Source organism: Rhipicephalus sanguineus, chromosome 4 (genome assembly GCF_013339695.2).
Source record: "Rhipicephalus sanguineus isolate Rsan-2018 chromosome 4, BIME_Rsan_1.4, whole genome shotgun sequence".
NCBI classification, from domain to species: domain Eukaryota; kingdom Metazoa; phylum Arthropoda; class Arachnida; order Ixodida; family Ixodidae; genus Rhipicephalus; species Rhipicephalus sanguineus.
Window position 1 is genome coordinate 176452896 of NC_051179.1, and position 25974 is coordinate 176478869.

The window sequence follows — 25974 nt, forward strand, 5'->3', positions numbered from 1 at the left end:
ATTGCTATTCTTTACCGCGCTGTAAGGTTAAATATTTTACGATAAAAGCTCTCGATTCCTGATCAAACGCGAAAATGCACTGTCGGCGACCATAGTCGCCAGCGTCAACACAAGTGATGCAAAAATCCTCACACGGTGACGTCACCTTATGACGTCTTTATGACATCACAGACTGCCAAAATTGATGACGTCATAACGTCACATCACATGATTACGTCGTCACATGACATCGTCGGTTTGCATTGCCTCCGTGATCGGGGCGTCGATTACGGAGGCAATGCAAAACCAGGTGATGTATGGCCTAAAGTTTCTTACAACAATACCTAAAGGGGAATCTGGCGCTAGTGTCTACGCGGGCTCCTTGAGCGGCGCTTCAACCACCATGGGAATGATGAGAAATACAGGCTTTGGATTTTCTTCGGATGGACTACGTTCTTGAGATTCGCAACGCTTATTTGCCGAGTGTAAAACGAAGCGATATGAAGTTATTTCCAATTAAAACTTGCTTCATTCTTTTGTACGTAAAACTTATTGCGAAACGTTTGCGTGACCGTGAGATGGAACTGAAACCTGAACAAATTCAACCACCGGGGTATGCATTACTCTGCAATTATGTTCCAGATTTGGCGTCACAATATAATGACTTATTTTCTTTACAACACTTAAAAGAAACGCGCTTGTCTTTCCCTCGAAAGTACGCATTATCTATTTATGGAAATAACAGTACCGTATTGAGTGCGAAACACATAACGTATCATCTACTGCGATGCCAGGTGCGTCTGTCCAAGTGGTCTGCCCCCAACGCATGTCTCGTTTTGTCGTGAAGTCAAGTTAGAGCGTAACGGTGTGTCTACTCAGCTTCGCCGTTGTTTTGCAGCCGATTTGCACGCGTTTGGCGAGACGCGCTTATGAAACAAACGTGAACTCTATGCAATTTCCTGCAGTGGCATGGGACGCTACATCTATGCGCAGCAGTGAGTGCACGACGCTTTGCTAAAACTGTCAGATACAACCTGTAAAGCTGCAACGTGGCAGCAAACCAAGAAACCTAACGGTCTTCACCCTCTTTGAACAGCAAAGGCACTGCTTGAGTGCTTTGCGACGCACCCCACTGCCCAGGCCTCGCAAAGAACGAAACTGAAACTGTAGAAAAATATCCGTAGACAGTTCGCTAGCTAAAGAAATCCAATCCGAAGCCTGTACTTCCCATCATTCCCATGGTGGTTGAACGATCGCAGCGCCCGTTTCCTCTCTAGGTATTGTATGAAACTCTATGATGTATAGAAAGCTTGCAATGCCTCCGATCCTGGAGGCAGTGCAAAACCACGTTACGTCCAAAAGGCACTCGGAAGGGGGCGTGGAAGGAACGATACATCGACTGAACAAAAAGAGAAGATGTATTTCGCCTTCGAGTCGTCATAGGCAAATGCATAGGGGCCCTGCGAGTCGTTTAGATGCGAAGTATCTTATGGCGGAGTTCAATCCGGTGGTGGTGGTGATGCTGGTGGTGTGCGGCGTGACCACCCTTATTGCGCAATGGCATACCCTCTCCACCCCCCTCACCATTCATCCTGTCCTCTTCCCCTCTCCCCTTTCCCCTCTCCACTTTCTCTCTCCCCTCCCCCTTTCCACTCTTCCTCTGAAACGCGGGCTAGACATGCCGAAATTCTCTCCTGCGCAACGCCGCGATGAGCACCAGCGCATGCGCGTCCCCTCCCCCTCTCTCTCCTCTCCTACGCTACCCCCCTCTCGCACGCCTGTCGACCGCGTTCCCCGCTTGCCCTGTGAGAATTAACGGCCAGGCTAGAGGGAACACAAGACGCGCGTAGCGTTCCTCTTCGCGTTCCACGACGCGAGGCCGGTAGCATGCCCAACGAACGCCAACGGAACGCGATCGTGCAAGTGCTCCGGCTTCGCATCGCCTCATTGTCCCCTTTAGCGGGAAATGGTGTAATTTTTTAAAGACGATAGTCTTTCTTGGGATACTTAAACGGAGAAATTTTGGTCTGTCTGTCTTTCTGTTTGTCAGCACGTCACTCGATTCAGCCACTCGGCCACAGTTGAACCACTTGCCCAAGGGCCAGCCATCTTGAACTGGTACGGCTGTTCATACTTGTGAACGTTGTCGATCAAAAAGTAAATATCACGCATATCTGAGGTGCAACATCACTAGGTAAATATTAGGTGGTGTGTTCCTTTAATAGAAAATGCATACATACGTAATTCAATAGACACTAGTTTCTTAAGCTGCGCTGAAAATGCGACTGCGCTGAAACTTGCCTTCCTCCGTGCCCTCTGCACGAGCTCATTGTTTTTTTGCGTTTTCGGTTCTGTATTGCACTGTACGAATGCCATGGGGCGCCGCTCTGACATTCCTGTTTTACCCAGGCGACGTGTAAATAAAAGAGTGTGTGGAGAGAACTCGTTGAGTGCGGACGTTTCTTCTGCTTCAGCGCTTCGCGCCAAACCGCGTGTTCGGGCTGGATGGCGTCCCCGCCGGTCGTGTTGGTCACCGCCGGTCTTTGCCTGCTGCTGCGCCGAAACTACCAGCCCGCAACACAGCACTCATGTTTCCCGGCGTATTGCCAGATGGCGTCCATATCTCACGCAGCGCCTCTTCCGTCGTCTTTAGACGACATTTGCAGCGAAGCACGCAGATACGCGGCCAATTTTTTAGTACAGTGACCGCATGACGCCCTATCGGGAGTGGACTGTGGGGAGTGAATTGCACTATTTTATAGCAAATGCCTCTTACTACGATTTTCAATGCGAAAGATTTGTATTTATCTACGTTAGTATGATTACACTAATTCTGTTCAGCATGCCTTCAAACTGCCGGGAACGAGTCAGGAAACGTTGATTTATTAACGTAGGGATTAAAATATGCTGCAAAAATAAAGACAACTCCGCACAACCTACGATATATTTCATATCACCGTCGTGCATCCCCTTTTGACACGTGCTCTCAACCTTTTTATTTCTTGTTTAAACTTCAACTACTTACGACAGGCTTACACGGCAGCTGCTGAAAACTTGAATTTAATCAAAAGTTGTTGCCTGTAACGAACATTTATTTGATTTGAATGATATCACACATCGCTTGTCACGCGTTTAAAACTCCGAACAAAGGAATTGAATCGAAGGAGCAGGCTTGGCAACCGAACACGTGCAGCACGCGGTATACGTATATTGCGCTTCAACGCAGACACGGTAGCCGAAGCCCGAAAGCTGAAATCAGGGATTGAAAACGGGCCGGAAAGTCATTTTGAGTGCACCACGGCCATAGAACAGTCGCGAAAAGAAATCGTCGCCATACATGCAGATGCACACATTGATGGCTAGCAGACGACACCACGAGCAATCGACACTGAAGGTGCTCCTCACGGCAGCTCCGCTCGATTTCTCCGGGCATTTTGCTTGAACATTCAGTACAAACTGCTTTATGAACTTGCCCATTCATGTTTCAATAACTCAAGCAGGACAGACTGGCCGGTAGCGTCGAGTAGCCTTAACGCAGCGATCGCGCGCGCGATAAGCGGCACCCGAGTCCCCTCTATGACGTCATACGCGAGAGGGCGCCACTCAAAGATTGCGAGGCCAATAGGGCCACAACTGCGCCCTTCCTCTTTCTTTCGACAGTCGTCAGTGCGCTTCAATACTAATAACCTGAACGAAGAAGAGAAGGCGGCAGACCGGTGGGCTCGCAAGGCAGCAGCAGCGTGGGCTCGTCGCCAAGACCCTGCGGTGAGAGTTCGCGAGGCCGCAGAGAGACGTCAGCGTCGTGCGGACCCCGAGATACAAGCCCGCGAAGCTGAAGCATCGCGGAAGCGAGGGCAAGAGAACCTCGAAGGGGCAGGGGCGCGGGATGCAGAGGCCAAGCGCCGAAAGCGGTCGCTACCTGAAGTTGGTGGCGCCGACGCGCGCTTCAAGCGCGGTTTCCTCGACCACACGTTCGGCCACAGCTGCAAGGTCTGCGACCGCTTGTGGTTCGACAACAACCTGACCACAATCGGTACTATAACAACGTATAACGCGTTGATATGCCAGTAGAGGAATTGTACGGAGCATTCACGGTTTACCCGATTATACCCGAGTAAGCTCCTCTAACATCATTCACTTCGTGGATATGGTGGGTATTTTTAGGGCGGTGGCGGTAGAAAAAATATCTTGGCTACTTCGCCATTTTTTGGCTACAGTTTCCCGTTGCCTCAATTTGAACCAAATTAGCATTATCTTGAGACGTCGCAGCCGCTGGCGTTCGAGTATGCGGTATCAAAACATGGTGACCAAAGAGTGTTTCCCGCTTCTAAAATTCAATTTGGCTCTTGCATTAAACAAAAAAAAATACTTTGGGCAAAAACTAGAAGTGAACAGGGCAGCCGAAAGCGCTCCGCACCCAGGGCGCTCTACACTCATCAACATTGGAAAGCGGATATCTCACGAAATGCTCGTGTCGTTTCTAAGGAGAAGGCACGGACTGCGACTCAAGAATATTAAGTTCTAGGACTCCGTCATCACGCGAAAAACAATTGCGGAAGTGACTACAATTTATGCGTCCGTAACAGAAACTGTGGCTTTAGGCACGTTCGTGCAGCACTCATTTTTATTGCCGCTGATACCCATTTAGGAAAAGGCGCGTAAAGATGATTTCATTTGCGCAATAGCGCAAGAAACTTCATCCTGCGCGAAATTATTGCTAAAGCCAGCAATTTATGTTTTAATCTCATAAATTATAATTGCGAAGTGTTTTTGCTGCATGTATTGACATTTTCACTATTTTAAAAACAACGTTGAATTTGTTTTCACACACGAGTGGCTACTTTTAGCTATTTTTCTTGCCCTCGGCTGAAGTTGGCTACTTTTTGGCTAGTTTTTCCAACTTCTTGGCTACTTTTTGTCGTTTCAACCTGGCAACCCTGCACGGGACTTGACCACGTTCTTGCGGCGCTGATCGCACTAGACCAGTACACGTGTGAGCGCTTATTCACTGTAACTGTAAAAACGAGTAAGAAATTACACCATCTCCCACTAAAGGGAGCCATGTGGGGATGCGAAGCAGCGCATGAGTCGACTTAAACTTCCGTTCGTCACGGGCACCTTGCCCGATGTTAACGCGTCCTTGCAAGTGGAGCGCAACATGAGTTCACTGTAGTTGCTGTTGCTCGTCCCGAACTCTTGTTGGAGCACGCCACGCAGGTTCGTCGCCACACCACGCGGGAGCACGGTGGTTCATCGCGCGTCTGCAGAATCTTGTTCCCCGACGCCATCACATGATTACTGAGAGAATGTAAGAGGGAAAGGCCACAGCGCCTCACCCAGCCCCTTTTTCAGGTACGTGGGAATAGCCCGCAACGCTGACTTAGGGCATCGTCTATCAGGGCGTTTTGCAATAAAGTGCTCTGTATCTATATTGGTGAACTTGCACATTGAAGAAGCAAGTTGAAAGAGAAAAGTGCAGCCGTTTCTAAATTGCAAAATCAATGCAAGGAACTCAAAGTGCAAGAGACGTAGCATTCTTAACACGCAGATGAGAAGAGCAAGGGATAAATTATGACGCTCAAATTTGCGTGTTGAAAAGCAAGCTGCCAAAGGCAGACGAATCAAAATGCAGGTTCGGTATACAAATACTTTTAAACTGTGTCATATGTTACACAGGCTGCCATGCATATACTTTACAGCGACGGGCATCGATGCCGCGATCCCGTCTTAAGCAGCGCAAGCCTACATAGAGCCGCTCAATTACAGATGAGCGCACGTTCTCTCCGAGGAAACGCGCGCAAGGCACACAGTCCCGAGTGGCGCACCCACCGGCGTCCGTCTCTCCGGCGCCCACGGACAGAGCGGAGCACTGCATGTCGCCGAGCGCTGCGTGCACGGGTGTGCCCGCGGGGATGCCGTACCAGGGGTGCTCCAGGCGGCCAGCGACGGCGCCCGGCTCGACCACGTCCGGAAGGAGGTCCACCAGGAAGCTCGCTTCGCGTAGTCTGCGTACAAGAGTGCCGGCTATTTTTAATCTCCACCCGGCTAAGATGTGGGGCGGAAAGGCTAAATTATAATAATACGACCTCAATATTTAAAACCGACTGGTGGGCTAGTTGGTAATGCATATGTTATGTTTCAGCGCAAGCAAACACAAGGACGAAGCGGAAGACGCGAGGACACAGTGCGACTAGCAACTGAGATTTATTGCATACGGTAACAGCATAAATACCAATGTACAAGAAAGAGGGAAAGGGTGTCAAAATTACCTTCGCACCAACACATCGCTTTACGGCAACAGCGTCGCAGTTGTTAGTAGCGTTGTGTCCTTGTATCTTCCGCTTCGTCCTCGAGTTTCCTTGCGGTGAAACATCCTCGAGTTTCCTTGCGGTGAAACATAACATACTCAATATTTAGACAAACAATTTCCTATGAATTCTAGTTTTCATGTACCCATATGTAGCACGTGAATTATATTTTTGTCCATGCAAGACAGAAGCTGAGGGGAAGTTGGACGCTTGAAGTGATGAAAAATTGTTGAACAGGGATTGCCGTAGAAGCCAAAGTTTCGACAAGTGGACCTGAGTTCGCCAGGAGAGCTGCCCCGATGAAACCAAGTTCACGTGTCAGCACACTGACACCAACGACATTCCCTGTTTGACAATTTTTCGTATATCTCTGCTGCGTATTGTGCTATTTCCGATTATATATATATATATATATATATATATATATATATATATATATATATATATATATATATATATATATATATATATATATATACACAACAAAAAACACCTTGCTCTAACACTTTCCCACTACTTCCCCGTAATGGGGATGTCCTCCCAAGGGACATGCAACTTCGTTCCGCCGATCAGCTGGGGGACATGTCTTGCCAGTAAGAAATTCTGTCTTCAAAAGTAGCCCCGGATGATCGACCATTTCAACAAGGCTGGTGGAATAAGGCGCGCCCAAAGCCCATCATGCGGCCACCTCATCATGCGGCCACCTCTGGGGATGACTACCTGTAATCAACTGATCGCCAGGTCGTAGTACCCCGCCACCCATTAGCAAAAACTGGTGGGTTACTGGTCGGTTGGGAGTCGAAGCCTGTACCTCCCACATGGAAGGAGGACGCCCTCGAATTTCAACACCGCTGCGGTAATGAGGGCAAGCTGCAGCTATATAAATATATATAGGTTGATTCAAGAAATCCGTTCGAGAATTCTCAAAAATAAGGGAAATGCTACATTAGCCTGGTACCTTCATAGTTACTCTTTCTGTGACGGCCGACATCTTATATACATAGAGACATTAGTTACGGCAGTAATTATTGTAATGAAATAATTACCTATATAATTACTGGAAACAAGCGGTTCGTTTTATCTCATTAGTTAGCTAACCAATTAATTAACACAAAAAACTGGGCAGAGCTATGTACTAATGATGCGAAGACCTCGCAAACAGCGAAGCTGTTGGCCTTCCCCTTCTCCTTACCCTCGCTTCTCTTTCCCACCTTCTCACTATACTGTAGTACACATGGATATATGCTATGCTTTACCTTTGCCCTCCTCCTCCTTTGCCTCCTCCCCAACTTCACTTCCCTTTGACAACGCCTTCCTGCACCAAACTATACATGGCTATACCATGCTTTCTCTTTCTTTCTATCTCTCTCTTTCGTTCTTTCTCTTTCTATAGTTTTCTCATCCTTTCGCCCTAAGCGACGCAATCAGATGGCTCCTATGAATGCTCAGAAGAATGGCTTGTTGGGCGAGTTGGTATTCCAACTCGCCCTACTCGTGCCCGGCGCTCTACCTACTACGCCTCCGACACACATGCACGAGGCACCCCAAACGCGCCTTATCTCTCTCACGCATTCCCTCTAGGACGGTGTTCTTGGCTGGCGGGGCGGGGTGGTGCCGCCGTCTGGGAGCGGTGAATTGAAGTACTGCGTCGTGACACTAACCAGTGCCGATAGGGATAAGGGAGTAATATAAGAGCCCGGTCACCAATTTCGAGTTGTCGTGTTTTGGAGGTTCGGTCAGGCCCCGGAAAGTCGCAAGTTCCAGCGATCGCCGCAGAGGGCGAAAAAATCGACCGCGGCGAGTTCCAGCTTCAAACACAGGGAGTGGATCTACTAACCTCTGCGTTAGGATAACATGGCGACGTTGTGGTGGCCGCCATTCGCGCTATTTGACTTTTTATGTAGGGGCGCCCTCGTCGGGCCCAAACTTCAAATTAAAATATTCTTGAAATCAGGAAGTTTAGTTGTTTGCTTACTGTTACACTTCAATAAACAAATTGCTGTTTATACGAATTGGCCTTGCCTTGCCAGTTACCACGTCATCAATCTTTTGTAATAGTTTTTGCTCCAACAGACTCGTAGTTGTCAGCAGCCTATCGGCATCATTATCTTCATTTCAAAATATACAGCGGCAGAGGCAACGTAACGGCAGGTAACGGTTCACGGTGCATTCGGATGGGTCTCGCGCTCTTTCGTTTCGCTGTAAAAGTTTCCAGCCACTGCCGGCCGAGACACTCGCTTTCGTTCTGTTTGTTTTGACTCGTTGAAATGCTTTCGCGAAACGCATTCAGCAGACTTCGGGAGAACGAAGGGACCGTTGAAGCGTTCACCGGATGAACACTCGTTTCAAGCCCGAGAATATACGAACCGGTGAGTATAAAAACCCACTGCTTCAGCTTTTTACCAATGACCGTGTGGGTGTCACACGGAGGCGACGCACTGCAATATTAATATTTTCAACGTGTCAAACTCTGTCGATGAGAAAACGTGCGATCCTTGCGGCGTGGCTTCAAGTGGGAGCAAGTTGCCGAGTTTATCGTTCGGTTCACATTAACCAGGCCGCTGCAATAAAGAAAGGCAACTGCATCACCAACGTCTCGCATGTATCTTCGTAACTAGCCCGCATATCAGTGCAAAAAAGATACGAGTTATATTTTGCCGCAGTCGCATTTGAGAAGCCAGGTTTAGAGGTCTCATTTCTCCTGTTGTCAGTTTAGGTTATTTTTACTACACATTCAGTGCAACGAAAGCTTCACATAATTGTGAGTGCACATTCACTTTATTGTGATAAAGAAACCGTCACTATAATAAGAATTTTTTTTTCTGCCATAGCCTCCTGGTCTGACAAAGAAACAGCTGTGTGCAATGAGCAAGGCACCTGTTACATGACACGCCTGTAAAGAAGCTAGCCCGAGTGAAACAACATGCATTATAAGGTACGTTTACATATATGTATAACAGACCGCTGTTTTTGTTCACTATGTTTATATGCTTATTTTTGCAAAGTTTAATATGTACTGATAATGCTTATCAATATCTGGTGATGTCATTGTTTTTCCAGGATTGCCGGGCAACGACAGGATGACTACCCCCAAATGTCCACTCTGCAAGTGCGGCGAAACATGTGAACGTCTGCTACAACAGGTCATCCTGAACCTCACGCTTGCAATGCTGTATTTGTGAATGGTTTACCAGGCATCTCATGGAGGTGTGCCTACAATCGTCCACAAGTATTAGCTGTCTACTGTGTCATGCAACCTACACCGCAATAGCGTTGAAATTGAGTACTAGCTCCGTGCATTTGTTACGTTACCTGGCACTGCTGAGCTCAACGACGCAGGTTTTATACCCAGCCACGGTGGTCACATTTCATTGGGGGCGAAATGCAAAGACACTCGTGTGCTTAGATGTGCGTCTGAAGTTCAGGGAAAGACGGAAGCTTGAAGAGACGAAGCATTTGTTAACAAGAGGTGTCGCCGCAGCAAATGTTTCGACAAGCAGTCTTGTCTTCTTCAAGGCTACAACTGCGTTTGTTTAACTCCAGTCAGTTAGAATCAATCTAGAGTTGCCCACTACTGTATGACTCATAATCATATCATGCTTTGCATGTGAATCATCAGAAATTATAAATTTAAGGGTAAATATATAGAAGTCTGTCTGGCTGGGCAAGATTATAAGAATAAAAACGCTCTCCAGCCACATTTAATCATTAGTCTTCTTAATTTAAAAAAAACTAAGAGACCAAACGGGTCTCGAAACGTAGGGTCAGTTTTTTTTAAATTATAAATCACATTACAAAACAAACATCGCGGCAGTGAGAGGAATTAACAGTCTTTCCAACATCTAATAATATCTAGGGTTTAATGTCCCAAAATCACGATACGCCGTAGTGGAGGGCTCCGCAAATTTCGACCACCTGGGGTTCTTTGACGTGCACCTAAACCTAAGTACACGGGCCTCAAACATTTTCGCCTCCATCGAAAATACAGCTGCCGCGCAACGTAAATGCAACGTTTAGTTGTGCCTTATGAGACAGCTTACACACTATGCTCAAAACTGTTTTGCCTTAATTAACTGTGTTTAGATCATAGAAGTTTACAAAAAGATACGACAAAGCTTTACAAGGCTGTGCTCAATTACATTAGCCTTTGCACATATGTTCAATGGGCTCCTTCAAATTATTTACAGCTAATAAACAAATTATAAGTGTGACGAGCACTTCTTCCAGCACAGCTTCACCAAGCACGTTTACGTTGTCGTGATGAGTGAGATTGTGTTCAGTGAGTATGGTAGTGTTTTCTTTTTTGCATAGCAGAGAAACGTGCCAAATTTGTTTGAACACACCTACTTCTGCTGTTTGATTAAATTAACATGTCGCAGTTGTACCACCTACCACTATGAAGTGAAAGTCTGTAAACTACTGTCACGAAAAAAAACCTAGGAAATCGAAGAGGTAATTTAAAACATACATGAACTTGGACTTATCCACAGCCACACTACAAGATTTTACGTATTGTCAAGGTGTCGTGACGTCGACGAAAGCAGCAGTCGGTGTGTCCAAGATGAAACTTTTTATTCGGCCGAACTTGTGGCCGGGAAACGAAAAGTCAAACTACAGCAATACACACTGCACACTGATAGCGGCGAACAGGCGTCAGCCGTCGATAAACTGATCTGTGGCAAGGCGCGTCGGCATTTATACCTGCGGCATCGAACATTCGAGCATTATCACTGGTGGCTGCGTTAGTTCGACAATAAACTGAGCTGTTTGCAATTGCACGCTCCAGCCTAACAGAAGATCCTAAAATAATCTGGAATGTTCCCAGACATTCTGGCACGGTTTGTGCAATGCAATAACTACACGTGCAATTGGCCAATAACATAAAACATAGAAAGAAAGGTGCGCATGTGACAGTATTTCAAGCCGGAGCTTCTAAAAGTAGCAGGAAGAATACATACTTGTGCTCCCAAGCCCAAATATATTGAAAAAGTAAATAACACAATAACAAGTATGGAATATATATATGACCTTTATTTATCCAGCATTGGCACAGGTTCACATCGTGCCCCACAGTTTGATTTCGTGAGTGTTTGCTTGCAACAGAGTGCTCAAGTTCTATCGACATGTCTATGTGATACAGAGATTGTGCTTACAGCTGAGCAGTTGTTTAGTGTTCTGTGCGAACACCAACGAAGATGTACACTGCATGCCTAAAGCTTATTTTCTTAGAATTGTGCTTCTAGAATCTGTAAGCACTCGCCTTATATCTCTGTTTCTTTAGCATTCATCTACGCTGCATACTCAGCAGTCCGATTACTACTAGCGCCAAGAAATTCTAGCTGTAGAAACTGTGTAACTGAACTATATCGAGGAACAAAACGAGCCTGAAATATTTTCTTCCACCTATTACCTGAATACGTACTACCTATGGTATGGCTTCACGGCCGAGAAATTCGTGCCTGCCCTGTAGACACAACGCGATATTCCTTATGTGTAACGCATTCAAGGTGACATCGCAGAGCGAGAAAGATGCAGAACTGTACGCATCCGCGATTGTTTACGTAAAAGATTAATCAAAACTACATTGCTCTCACTGCGCCAACTATCTGTCGGCGTAGCGCACGTTTCGTTTCCGACTCCACACCATGCACTCAAAGATCAACACAACCTGGCAAGCGCCGCATAACTAAAGGAAGGATAAGACCCTTGTCCTAAAGCTATGCTGTTAAAACTCGGACGCTGCTACACAACGAGAGCAACGTTCTTTCAGCGATCTCGGTGTTCAGTTATATGCACATATTTGTCAGCTTTCAGACTGATTACACACGTACGGGTTGAAAGCTTTCGACGTGTATGAGTGACTTGTTTTGCTTGGACCTGACTGTATACATTGCTTGTACCAGCTTGGGCACTCACAATAAACGATGCAAACCTTACTTGATTGACGTTGTTTTTGCCAGTCGAGGCCAGTTTGGTCACCTGGCGATAAATATTACACACGCGAGCAGCGATTTAGCAACGACAAAGAACAAAATACCATAGGGAGCAAAACGCGCAGTAGCGCGACCAGGGCGAACCAACCGCAAAAACGCGTTTGTCTAATGATGATGATAGTACGCGCAGCGCCATCTCGCCTCGCTCTATTACAGTTCAGTACGCCGCCGCTACCCTTATTTCCGTACTACAGTCAAAGGTACAGTTTCCGTTCTCTAAAGTGGTAGATATTCTCTGGTTCGGTCATAATACTTCTGCGTGTTTTGAGCTCGGTAGAGATGATTCTCTTGAGCCAGCCTCAAGGTTGTTCAAGACGTTCTCTCAGATGAAGCACATATCCGTAGGTAGTCTTGATATTTTCCTCTAGGTCTTCTGTCCGGAGTTCCTTAAGAATATCCAGGTGTCCTCGGACGTGCCAGCCGTATCTCAGTTCAAAAGGTGAGAAGCCCATACTGGTCTCAGGTACTTCTCGATAGGCGAATAACAGAGGCGCAAGGAATCGGTCCCATGACTTCGGCTTCTCTTGGCACAGCTTGCGCAGTGTCTGTTACAAGGTGCCGTTGAACCTTTCGACCAGGCCATTGCATATCGGATGGTAAGGCGTAGAGCTCAAATGTCGAATAGCAAGCAAAGCACTCACTTCCTCCATCAGGCCTGAGGTGAAGCAGGATGCTTGGTCACAGAGGATCTCCCGTGAAAATCCTATCCGGGAAAACATTTCCAGTAGCCCAACTGCTACTGTTGCCGAATCAATTGCGGGCAAAGCCACCGCGTCGGGGTACCGAGTGGCGAAATCCACAAGTGTAAGAATGTATCGATTGCCCCTCTTTGAAATCGGCGTCAGAGGTCCAATGATATCAATGGCCCCACGTTCGAATGGCGTGTCAATCAAAGGCATTCGTCCAAGAGGCGCTTTGCCTACTTTGCCTTTGGGATATGTCCTTTGGCATGCGTCGCATGATTTGACGAATCTTCGGACCTCCTCCTGTACACCGGGCCAATAAAACGACTCCAAAACTCGGTCCTTCGTCTTCTTGATACCCTGGTGACCAGATATCGGAGATTCATGTGCCAAGTTCAACACTTGGACACGCAACGCCTTTGGAACCACCGCTTGTTGAAATGATTTACCTGGAGCCAAATGGTAAACGCGGTACAAGATTCCTTTTTCAAACATAAATGAGTGGTATATGGCTCCTTTGCAGCGGATGACGGTGTCGACTTTCGCCCTACAAACATCCAGCGAACGGTCTTCCTCTTGTTTTTGGCGGAATGACTCTTGTGTCACCTGTAAGCTTCCAAATTTAGCAGTCGTGAGCTTCCGGCGATGTCCTTTGCTTGAAACACCAACCATGATTGTGCTATTCGCCCCGCAACCATCCTTAGGTTTCTCTTCAGAATTCAATGCCTCATTAGTCGCCGACTTCTGGCTCGCTGACCCCTTCCACGTTGAGTCGGGGTCATTAGCGTCACGGGCGCCGGGAACATTTCCTACGATGACATCGTAAAGTGGTGACGTCAGGCATTTTACTATCGCATTTCCGGTGCAATAGGGCGATAGAATTTGTACTTCTGCTTCCGGTACCTCGATGCAACTACCATCAGCCAATAAAATAGTGGTGGTAGTACCCGTCAGCGCATCATCGGGAACAAGGGAACGGCGCACGACCAGGGTGTTGATTCCAGTATCCCTCAAGACTGATACAGTGTATCCAAACACATCTCCCTCTAACAGCGGCAAGTTTCGTGTTGCTGTTGCGGTGAGTGCTGTGAGCGCACTGGCAACGTATTCATCTTGCGACGAATCATCGGCGCATCCCGGTGGCTCCGACTTCTTGTCGGTAGACACGATGCAAAATGTCGTCTTCTTTGACCCACCGTTGTTTGGGCATGCTCTTGCATCATGGCCTGGCTTCCGACAGTGCCCACAGAAGACTCGTTGGGGTTTCGTGCGGCAATCAGATGCTCTGTGCACAGGTCGATCACAGACGAAACATCTAAGAGGAGGCTGGGTATATGTACATTCATCTTGCTCCTTGGGAATGTTTCCGGACTTGTTACGAAAGACCAACAAGTTTGTTTGCCGCTGGGCCTCCAAGAAGGTATCAGCCGCTTCTGTCATCTCTTCTACTGTCTTGCATTTCTTCTCCCTTAGGAAAAGTGCCAGGCGATCGTGACAGTTATTCAGGAACTGCTCAGCTACAATAAGGTTGCGCACGGATGCGAAGTCCTTGTCCGTTTTCGACATTTCCAGCCATCTATCGAAGAAGCTCTGTAATCTCGTGGCGTAGTGTTTACCAGCTTCATCGTCTTCCGGCTTGCCTTGGCGAAACTTTTCACGTTAGCCTTCGGCTGTGAAACTAAACCTCTGGAGCAAGGCCATTTTCGTCCTCTGGTAATCAATCGAGTCTTCTGGCGACAGACGACCGAAGACTTTCAACGCTTCCCCACTGAGGCATAAACTAAGCGCTGTAGCCCACTTCTCCTCAGGCCACTCTTGACCAACAGCTACGCGTTCGAACCTCCTCAGATACGCATCGAGATCGTCACACCTCTCGTCAAACACTGGAATCAGGTTGTGAGGATTGATCAAGCACGGGCGGCTTTGACTTCTCTCAGGTTCTCGGTCCCGCGCTACTGGCTCTCGGCTACCTTTGACCTCAGCTAGTCTAATTCGCAGTTGAAGAGTTCTCTCTTCTATCTCCAAACGTTCCTTCGCCGCCTACCTTTCCGCGGAACGCTCTTCACGCGCTTGCACAGATTCCTCATGAGCGCGCTCTAACCGCGCGTCTACCCACGTCTTTAGCTCGGCTCGTTGAAGCCCCATGCGTTCCGCTAGCGTTGTAAGCTCTTGCTCACTCATCTTCACTACAAACGTTTTGCAAACGGCTTCGTCCTGTCGCGGACGCCAGTTGTGAGGGATAAGGTTCGGGTAATCACGGCAACCTAAGGAATCGTTGCCGAGACGGGCGAAGACATTTCCAGCTTGAGGTATAAGGCTTTAATGCCACAAAGAATGATGATGAAGCTTGGCGCGTTACAATGCAACAGCGAACTGCCCTATAGCTACGAGCACGCCACACGTTCTTGAAGGACTCAAGGTCTGACCCTCAGCGTAGTCCCCCACTGCTCTACACAAGATTTGTGTGAACACTTCACCGTGTGACGGTCGAGGTTAGATCAGTCGATGAGTTGCGTTGCGTCTTACGCCGACAGCACCGATGACACAGGCATGGTCGGAGCGGAGCGTGCGGCAGAGCCGATGTGGCAAAGACGTCCCGGATAGCCAGTAGGCCCAGGTCTGGAATACGCCCGGGTCCGAGCACAACGGACCGGCGCCGGCTGCTGGAGCGCCCGGTAGACGGGAGCCAGGCTCGAGCAGTCACCAGGCACAGGGGTAGGCTTCGGGACCAGGACCCGACGAGCGCTTCACCCTGCGACTGCTTCGTTCGGTTTTCGTTCCCGAAGCTCTCTCGTCGTCTTCCTCTTCTACCTTCTCCCCATGGCTTGGCTTGACTTAGACGACACGATTCTGCTTTTCTTATCTCATCGTCGTCTTCGTCGGCGCACGGCACAGCACAAACTCACAAACACCTAGCACCAGATGAGCTTACCGCGCACATCATGACAAGGGAGCGATTCGAAGACGACGCAGTTACGGCGTCTCTATGTCAGTGAGGAACTATGGCCGCGCTAGCGTCAAGTAGTCGCCATAGACGAAGTTACGTGTTTTGCCTTTCGCGTTGCGTTAGCGTGTGACGGCTCGTTGTCAAAGTAGTGCAGCTTCCAGATGCACCAACGGTGTTGCTCCACCACCTAGTTCTTCGAGCGTGTCAGCAACGACTAACAAAACTGCTGCAATGAGCGCCACAGAAAGGCAACAACTTCGACGCGCGAATGTCGTGACTTGGTGGAGCGAGACACACGTCCGCCGCAAGCGCAACGCCTTCGCGCGTTCACGGCTGAAGTTACGAACATCTGCCTCCCGGGTTCCTATGTGCATTGTGGTAGTGTATGCATGAGCACAGGCGTATATAGGTTACCCTATTGTTGGGGAACGTCCACCTTGCCGTTCACTCCTCAACTGACGACGCTTTGAAGGAGTGCGCATCGAGTACCAGTGTTCATTAAGTGCTCGTTGATGCCATCTTTGCACGGGATTCAGGATATGCTGTGCGCAGGTTAAGAGATTCAGCCACAGCGGTTGAATCATGATATGGGCGCTAGTCGTCGGGATGAAGATGTGCCACTAGGCGACAAGGTGAGTGCATCCACGTCAAACGGCACTATAGTTGCCAAACACCAATAGACAATGTACAAGTTCTCATATATCAATGCACAGTAAACAATCAACTACTTTTGTCGAGACATGTTTCGAACGGTGGGCGTAAGTGGGCCTTTCTATATGTGCAGTTCCGCGTGCCTTGTGCCTCGTCCTTGCATTTTCTCTCTTTCTATAAACACGTGTAGGAGACAAGAAAGCTTGAGTTGGCAGCGAGCGTTCCGTCTTCATCGTCGCTGTGCACCTTGTCCTCTTCACGCTGCGCCATCTTAACAAAAAAAGTTTGAGAGCCGTTAAAAAGCCTCACGTTCGAAAATATGCCTGGCAAGCAGTTTTTCAGCGACGACGAGAAGGGTATAATTACAGAGCTTGTGCACAAGTACGAGGCATTGATTGAAAATAACAAATCAGATACAGTGTCGCTGACAAGTAGTGCAGAGAAGCACCCCTTCAGTGTGAGGACCGAGGTAAGGAGGCATTAAAGGGACACTAAAGAGCAAAACGATTTTTCTCATATTAGCAAAGTACTCTTCCACGATACCAAAAACACCATGCTTGCTGCGCGAAGACGCTTGGTAAGCGAGAAAACGCGCAAAAAGAAAATGTGGGTGGCGACGCCACCTTGAAGTTTCCGCACCATTCGCCATGACGTCACATGCTTTGACGGCGCCTACTAGGGACTACGTAGTTCCTAATCGGTAAAAATGAAGTACATTGTCCTCTGAGGGGGCCATAGCCCTAATATACCAAGTTTGGAGTAATTTTGTAGAGCCAATGGTGCCAAAATACGATAAAGGCACTTTGAAATCCGTGACGTCACGCGGGGAGATTTCGGCGCGAAATTTAAAAATGAAACTTTGAACTTGATTTCCTCTTCTATTATTAAACGTATGATGGCAAAATTAAAGATATTAGAGTTCTCGCAGCACAATTTATCGATCTAAACCAATTCATTGTTTCTCTTTAGTGTCTCTTTAAGGTTGCCCTAGCGCTACCTTCACTTAAGGGAGCACCAAAAAGGGCCTGCGTGTGAAAACCTTGGTCAGGAGCGTTACGCGATAAGGCGTCCTGAAGCAGCTGCGCCCCCTCACTGAGGTGAGGAGCGATTCAGGATACGGGCTTGGTGTCGGGTGGCGCAAGATGAAGGCGTCTTCTGAGGAAAAATAACTTTTTTTTCTTTTTACGTTTACCTTGCCCCAACACTACTTCCCACATTTACTCCCGAAAAGCCGGGAACAAAAGGCAGGGACGCCGTGAGAAGCACTCATCGCTTCATTTTCGCATCCCTTGCCAAGCTTGTTTTCCGTCGGACTCGGTCACCGCAAGGGAGCAGGGTCGGCGGTGAAACTTGCTCCCCCTCACGGATCACCCCGCGCATGCCTATGCACCTGATTCAGTGTGCGCGTTTCTACACATCATGTAAACGGCTCCGTGTAAAGCAGCAACGTACGTGAAATAAAGCTGCGCATAAAATCTAGGCAAGATTCGTGTAAAATAAATTATTCATTACCTTAAGACGAGCAGAAAGACGAGAGACTGCCAATTAATATATAGCCCTAAAACAGTGAGACAGATATTAATGAGAACTAACAGACAGCAATCCCAAGGAAAGTATAGGGGGTGTTATTTGTAGTAATTAGAATATAAATGTGAAGAAAGTAAAGTGGACGAAAAGGCAACTTGCCGCCGGCAGGGACCGAACCTGCGACCTTCGAATAACGCGTCCGATGCTCTACCACTGAGCTACGGCGGCGGTCATCTCCCCGTCCACTTTATGGGGAATATATGTTCATTTAAATCTTGAAGTGTTAGTCAGCGCCAATCGCAGCCATGGCGGCGAGTGTAGAACACTCGCCGCCATGGCGTGAAGACATGATGCCTTCAGGTAGTATGCGAGGGATTATTGGTCAGCTGCCTGCTCGTAAATAGATCACGTACTACGAGACGCCAAAAAGGCAGAAGAAAGCACCCCGGCTGTAGGCGGCGCGAGGTGCGACACGCTGCAGGATTTCACCGCGGCCGTGTCTGTTCGTGACGTAGGGGCGCCGGGCGCGCGCAAATGCGCATGCGCCAAGGTGACGCGGTTTTCGCGCCAAAGTAATGTGGTGAGCATGGCATTGCCAACTGTCGCCGCCGCTGGCTGACTACCGAAGCGCTCCCAGACGGCTCTCGTTAGTGTCATGGTGCTTTACTTCAGTTTACCGCTCCTAGACGGCGACACCACCCCGCCAAGCAAGAGCACTGCGCACTGTGGGAGGAAAGCGTGAGAGACAAAAGTTGCTTTTGTAAAGCTCGATTACATGTTTGACGGTGGCACAGTGACTTGAGCGAACGGCAGGCATCATCGCGGGCTTGAGAGGTCGTGGGTTCGACTCCACTCAGCGGAACTTCTTCTTTCAGTTTTTTTTTTTCTTTTCATCTGATTGTGTACTTTTTCCGACGTCATTTCCGTGACGGAAATACGTCAGTAAAGCCTTGGTGGACCCTGGCGTAAAACACTTTCGCGTTAAAATCAGCGCGAACACGACGGAAACACAAGACGAGAGGGACAGAGTACGTCTCGTCATGTGCTTTCGTCGTGTTCGTGCTGATTTTTCCAAGTATGCAACGTTTCCAACTGGCACACCTCTCTACACTACTGCTCATGCCATCCACAAAAAGAACCTGTTTGTCTGCTCGCAGGTACGCGCGCTGACTTCTCTTTCCCCTCGCACGGTGAGGAGGAACACTCGGCCAGGAGGAGAGACAAGCCGACGAGCGAAGGAAAAAGCGAAACGAGCGACGGCCCCTTTTGTTTCAACAAATGCCTTTAACTCCGCTATTGCGGCACCATTTCAAAAAATTCTCATGGCTGCGTGTTCGTTGTAGACTCGTGCACAGCTCCAACACCACAACTAAATTTCGACCTCTGGGTGGTTTAGTGGCCCTTTCAGGCAGGCCAAGCAGAGAACACGTGACCAAACGCGCAGCCGTTATCATTCATATTTGGATGACGGCCTGGATGAGGAGAGAAACGGAATGACACGTTATAGAAAGACTGAAAGAATAAATTATGGTGCCTCTGCTATGTGGTGTTCTGATTCTCCAGGACAAACTTGTACAGAATCGATAATGTGTAATCGATCACTTGCAGTCACTTACGTTTTTTGGTACTTGTAGTAATTTATCGATTCCTTCATTTATTCAGCAAAGGCCCCCGTAATTATTTTTCTGTAACTAATTACATGGAACCGCCGTTTTATTCTCTAGACAAGCTTGTAACTAGAGACGCCGCAACAGTAGGCCTATTTTGCGCGGAGAACAGCACCACCCTTTTGTTTATGGAACACGGCAGACTGATTTACGCACATGTTTCGGCGGGCAAACTGGAGCTCTCTGTATTTGCTAATCTTAAGGGCCGGTCACGCGGCACTGCTTTTGGCATCTCTCTGTAGTTTCGCATTTCTGATATTAGGGAAAGCACGTTGCGTGAAGGAATGACGTGGCACAGAAACTTTACTCACATACAACCCCTGAAACTACATCAGCTTGCTCGCACGTTTTACGAGGGGGCGTAGCTTTTGTCTCTTTAAAAGCACTTCATGCACATGGTTGATGTTTATTAACACCTGAAATGCCTGCGCAAGTAGCTCAATAGAAGGCTCTGCTCTTGGGCGCAATTCGAGGAACTACACCACTTCGGGGTTTTCTTAAGATTGAGCCATCCATTTGCGGCATGGTCATGTCATGAACGACTTCCTGTGTGTTACTGGGTAAATACGGGCGCGTAAATTTGGAGGGAAACCATCGTAAAAGCAATCGATCACTTTTCTTTTTTTTGCATTTCATTGGCTGTTATCGCGACGCAGTAATTGGGAACTGTTACCAAGCACACTTCCCGACTCATTTCTTAAAGAAAACAGCACACACAATAGGGAAGACAAAAAGGAGAGGGAAGACACACAGCGCTGCATTAACAACCGAAGGTTTATTGGAAAAAACGTGCACTTATATGTACAAACCACTCATGGCAAACGAGGTCAATGTCGGAAAAAGATTTTTGAAGTCATACGTTCATTAATGACCAATGTCTGCTTTTTTTATTATTTGCGCGGTTTTCCTGAGGAAATGAATAAGTACCAACTCGCCCAACTTGCCATTTTGCTACATTTCCGACTAAAGTAAATGCAATCGGTTGCGAGAAAAAGATTCCTTTTGCCTTCGAGTTGCCTAAGGCGAACGCATAAGGGACCAAGTGAGTTCGTGTTGAACTGCTACACGGCGCTTTTCTGAAACTGGGTTACACGCACACCGAGCCGGGCAGCGGGCGACCTGTGCAGTAGTCGATGCTCGGGAACGGGATTACTTGCTCTATGAGGAGCTCTGCCCACGTCTCCGAGGCAGCGGTAGTTCTTCCTACAAATGCGAGGACTTGTGTAGGCTTTACAGCCGAGAATACAAATTTGTCAACAAACGAAGTGTGTTCAGAAGCCCCAGAAAGCCGACAGACGCCACTGGCAGTCAGGATACCTTCGAGAGCATCGGAGGAGCCAACTAGGGGGCTTGAAATGAGAGTGCGTCACGGCTCGCGCATTCATGGGCTGTCGACTACGCTGGACGATGATCGAGGGCGAAAGACGCGGCTCTATGGGGGCTTTCACTTTTCAAACTCTGGCGCCGCGGGAACGACCCCGGGCGCCGGACAAATATCGCGCTATTATAGCGAGACAAAGCGCTCGTCGCGCTAGATGTACTTGTATACGTGGAGGCTTTCCCGATCTTCAATATTATCTTGAGCGTACTGCGATGTTTTCGGGGATTTTTTTTTTTTTACTGGCAAGTAAATGCCAAATATGAAGACTGCAAGCCGGCCCTCGTTCTGCCGCTCTTTCCTTTATCCCACTCGTTCTTCTTTTGCCACGCACAACTGTGCTACGAAAATAAGCGGAAAGACGCAGTCGTATTCTTCTCTGGTTTCCGAACTCGTAATGGCAAAAAAAAAAGCCCCCAAGGGCTACATACTTTGTTTAAATGAAAAACGAGCATAACAATTTATTGAAAGGCGCAACGTAACTACGCCGTACGATTGAAACTTGTAAGGCAAACAGCTATCATTTTAATGAGGCATCTTGCGCGATGGCAATTTTTTACGTGAACGGCTAAATACATGTTAAAGAGACAGGGCGTGAAAACACGGACACAAGATAGAAGGCGTTTGTGGTGTCTCGGCTTCTACCTTGTGTGCGTGTTTGCACGCCCTGTCTCTTTAACATGAATACTTACCAACTAGCTCAGCTGTCTGTTATTCACGGGTAAATACAGAACGGAACGAAATAACCCAACCAACAGTACACGGGCAAGATGGCGAACTTATGCCTACAAGATCCAAGGACCAACATGGCTGACAGACACTGCCGCTCAGAGATGGCACGAGTGATGCAGACAGGAAGCCAGCCTTATGATATTATTCTGATTAGAAGTGTTGCTGTACATTAGGCAGATTGTAAGTGACGCAGAGCCAAGGCTCTGACGCAAGCATTGACGTACGTGCGAAAGGTTTTAGTTGTGAAAGGCCTATGATATGAAAACTGTTAATATATGCTCGTGTATGTTCATGGCATGTGTGTGCAGGATGTCTATTTAGAAAATACAGATTTTTATAAGAAGAGAGGAAAGAAATAGTATAGAAGAGAAGGTAGGGAGGTTAATCAGTTGAGCACAACCGGTTTGCTACCCTACACACGGAAACAGCGTGGGGGAGATTGAAGGATGGAGAGGAAACAACGCGGAACACAGCGCAAACAGTCAGTCAGTCCATCACTCTTGCGTGGTACGCCACATCACTGCAACAGGCGCTTGTCGAAGTCCGTTTCATTCAAAAACCTAAGTAGTGCCCTCGTCGCCTTCAGCTGCGATGTCTTTAGTCGACGACATGTAAGAATGGCTTCAACAGACATCGGTCTCTTGTCAAGGTGCGCAAGAGCGGACGTCAGGGACTGTTTCTGAACATTATATTCCGGGTAGTCGCACAGAATGTGCTGTAGCGTCTCCTCCAGGGCTTAAAGTCAGGGAGGGCCCGGGAGGGCGCGGTACCCCCCCCCCCTCCATTTTTTTAAAGAAGGGGCCCGACCACCCCCCCCCCCCCCCCCTCGGCAGTCCGACGGTGGCACTGCGGCACCCATTTGACAAGTGCTGGAGCTTAATTTTTTGGCAGTAGTGCTTTGGGCGGGGAAATTATACTCTGCAATTTTCCGAATAATGATTTAATCGCGAATGTTTGGTTCATGACGGGGTGTCAGAAAAACAGAAGAAAACAGGTATCGTCGTACTGCTGAATGCAATTCACTGAGACACTGAACACCACGGGCAACGCCTCCTCAAAGCAGTGTTGTACGGAACGGCGTTCCAAGGAACGACGTTCCAGGAACTAGTTCCTTTTTCGAAGAACGGAGGAACGCCACCGTTCCATTGAGGACCGGTGGAACTGTAACGGTAACTCGTTACGTTTACGTAGGAACGGCAGAGGGAACGGCGTTCCATCTGTAAACGTTCCTCGGTATTGAACGGGCGCACGCACGCAGCACATTACGCGAAACAGGTCAGATGGGTGACCGTGTGAGGCGCAAGAATCTACAGTTCGTCTTTCACTTTAATAAGGCGTCCGCGGGGGGCGCGGGAAATATGTCTTCTAGTCACCCGGTTGTGTGGATAATGGTGAAGAGGACCAAAACGCCGTGGACGTGGGTGCCGCAGTGGCGCCTGTCCGGTGCCTTCGATGTTTTCGTTTGGGCACGCATCCCTTCAACATGCGAGCTATCCCCGTGGTTATCGGTCTGTAATTTTTATTATAGTTCATTTCGACAGCCGCCGCACCGATGACGTCTGTCATGCAATAAACGATACGCGTACATCCAGTGCTACATTCTTGTTGCACCCGCTGGTCTTGCCCTTGCCCCTACGACTCTGGTTGACTTTGTTCCTACTTGTATACGGCATGGCAGTACCCTCAAGCGCTTGATGGAGCGGCTTTTCAACATTGCCAATGAAGTGCTGACGAGAAAACAAGTTCGGCTGTCGGATACCATCATCATCATCATCATAATCATCAGCCTATCTACGCCCACAGCAGGGCAAAGGCCTCTCCCATGTTCCGCCAATCAACCCGGTCCTGTGCTTTCTGCTGCCACGTTATACCCGCAAACTTCTTAATCTCATCTGCCCACCTAACTTTCTGTCTCCCCTTCGTGTGCTTGCGTTCTCTTGGAATCCAGTCAGTTGCTCCTAATGACCAGCGGTTATCATGCCTATACGCGCTAAAGCCCTGCCCATCTACATTTCTTCTTCTTGATTTCGACTAAGGTGTCCTCAACACCCGTTTGTTTCCTGACCCATTCTGCTCTGTTCTTGTCCCTTAAGGTTACACCAATCATTTTCCTTTCCATTGCCCGCTGCGTAGTCCTCAATTTCAGTTGAGCACTCTTCGTAAGCCTCCAGGTTTCTGCTTCGCCGGTAAGTACTGGCAAGATGCAGCTGCTATATACCTTCCTCTTGAGGGATAGTGGTACCATGCATGATTTGGGAATGCTTGCCGAATGTGCTCCACCCCATTCTTATTCTTCTAGTTCATTCTCATGGTTCGGCTTTGTGATCACTACCTGTCCTAAGTAGATGTATTCCTTTACAACTTCCAGTGCCTCGCTACCTATCGCAAAACGCTGTTCTCTTCCGAGACTGGTGTGCATTAATTTAGTTTTCTGCATATTATTTTCAGATGTACCGCTCTGCTTTCCTTGTCCAATTTAGTAATCATGAGTTGCAATTCGTCCCCTCAGTTACTCATACAGACATCGAGATGCAACTCTTGATGAGTGCGAACAAGGGACTTGACTAAGTGGCAAATACCTATCCTGAACATTATTTTCCACTGACACTGCAATACTGAATCAGCACTCATTTGGATGCGGTTTCTTGTGCGAGAAACTTAGTTATATTGGTGCATGTGTGGAAATTTCTACTTGAATATCTGAAGCGCAGTATTCTGACTGCGCATTTGAAGACTGGCGTGGAAAGTGCCACAGGTGTTGCACTTGTAATAGACGAGCACGAAAGTTGCTGTTAGCTGTCTGTAGTACGGCCGGCGGTATATAAAAAAATCGTCTAAGAGCGTTTTTTTTAAATTCCTTTTTATATATCCTGCTGCCGGTGATGTAAAATTGGTAAAATATATGTAGCTTCATGTGAGCTTTAAATTGCACACTTTATTTCGCCTGAGGATTATACGGCACTACATTTTGATAAAAATTTCTAATGTAACGTTAATGTAACGACACGTTCCAATTTTTGAAATGTAACTGTAACGAGTTCCTTTCGCATTAAAAGAACTTGTAACGGGAACTCGTTCCAAGGTTGGAGAGGAACGAGGAACGAGCTGTCGTTCCTGTTTTAGAGGAACGTCTACAACAGTGCCTGAAAGCAGGCTCACCACCCTGTTCGACACAGCGTCTTGGCACAGCATACTGTTTCACGAGGCACCTGAGTGTGAAGCTACCTGCTCGTGAATCAGTAATGGTTCACCTTGTTCTGTTTAGTTTGCCACTCAATTTTCATTCTTTTAGTTGTGCATCATCAGTCTGTAATTGCAAAGACGCATGTATTTTGCCTACTTTATTAGGCAAGTGGTAGTGAAAATAAAATATAGCATTGTCGTGCCTGAGGTTCTGAATCCAGTTAGTCAACTAATGCTACTTATTTTGAGCTCACATATCTTTAAGCCTTTACATCCCGAGTTATTTTTGAAAAATCTTTCCAAAAATAATTTTATTTAATGCTTAATTGGTTTGACACGTTAAATAAATGAGCGAAATACATTCGGAATAATATATTTATTTGTATAGCATTCATAAGCACTTGTTCATTTCAAGAGACAGTTGACTTCACTGCACTGTGATCATCGCAAAACCTCTCTTAACGCTTAATCTATAGCATATATATATATATATATATATATATATATATATATATATATATATATATATATATATATATATATATATATATATATATATATATATATATATATACAGTGAAATCTCGTTGATACCATTCTGCATAATGTGTTTTTGAGCCTAATACGTTTTTGTTTTTATTCCCAGCCAAGATCCCTTGGAAATAATGCATTTTCATACGTTTAATACGATCACATATTTGCCCAAAATTGGATAATACGACCGCGAAAGTGGATCTTGACCGTTATATCTAGAAATCGTGCGTTTATTCTTTGGTATGCCAGCTCGTACCGCGTTCCAACAACCCACGATCTGAGCGTAGCAGAGCCGCTGAGGCCACAGCAGAATCGGTTTTGCGGCGAAAAGATCGCTGCTATAGGCGGTCTTTTCTTCTAGATTATATATATTGTAGAGAAGCATTGGAACC

At 47.4% G+C, this 25974-nt stretch overlaps 1 protein-coding gene across 1 annotated transcript in view; it reads right to left on the minus strand.

The window, feature by feature from the left end:
• The window catches only part of LOC119390914 (sedoheptulokinase), a 189643-nt gene that overhangs the window by 21738 nt on the left and 141931 nt on the right, over window positions 1-25974 (minus strand). The window contains exon 2 of the mRNA XM_037658621.2: window positions 5809-5984. Within this exon, the coding sequence (XP_037514549.1) occupies window positions 5809-5984 (176 nt within the window). The remainder of the gene's footprint in view (window positions 1-5808; window positions 5985-25974) is intronic.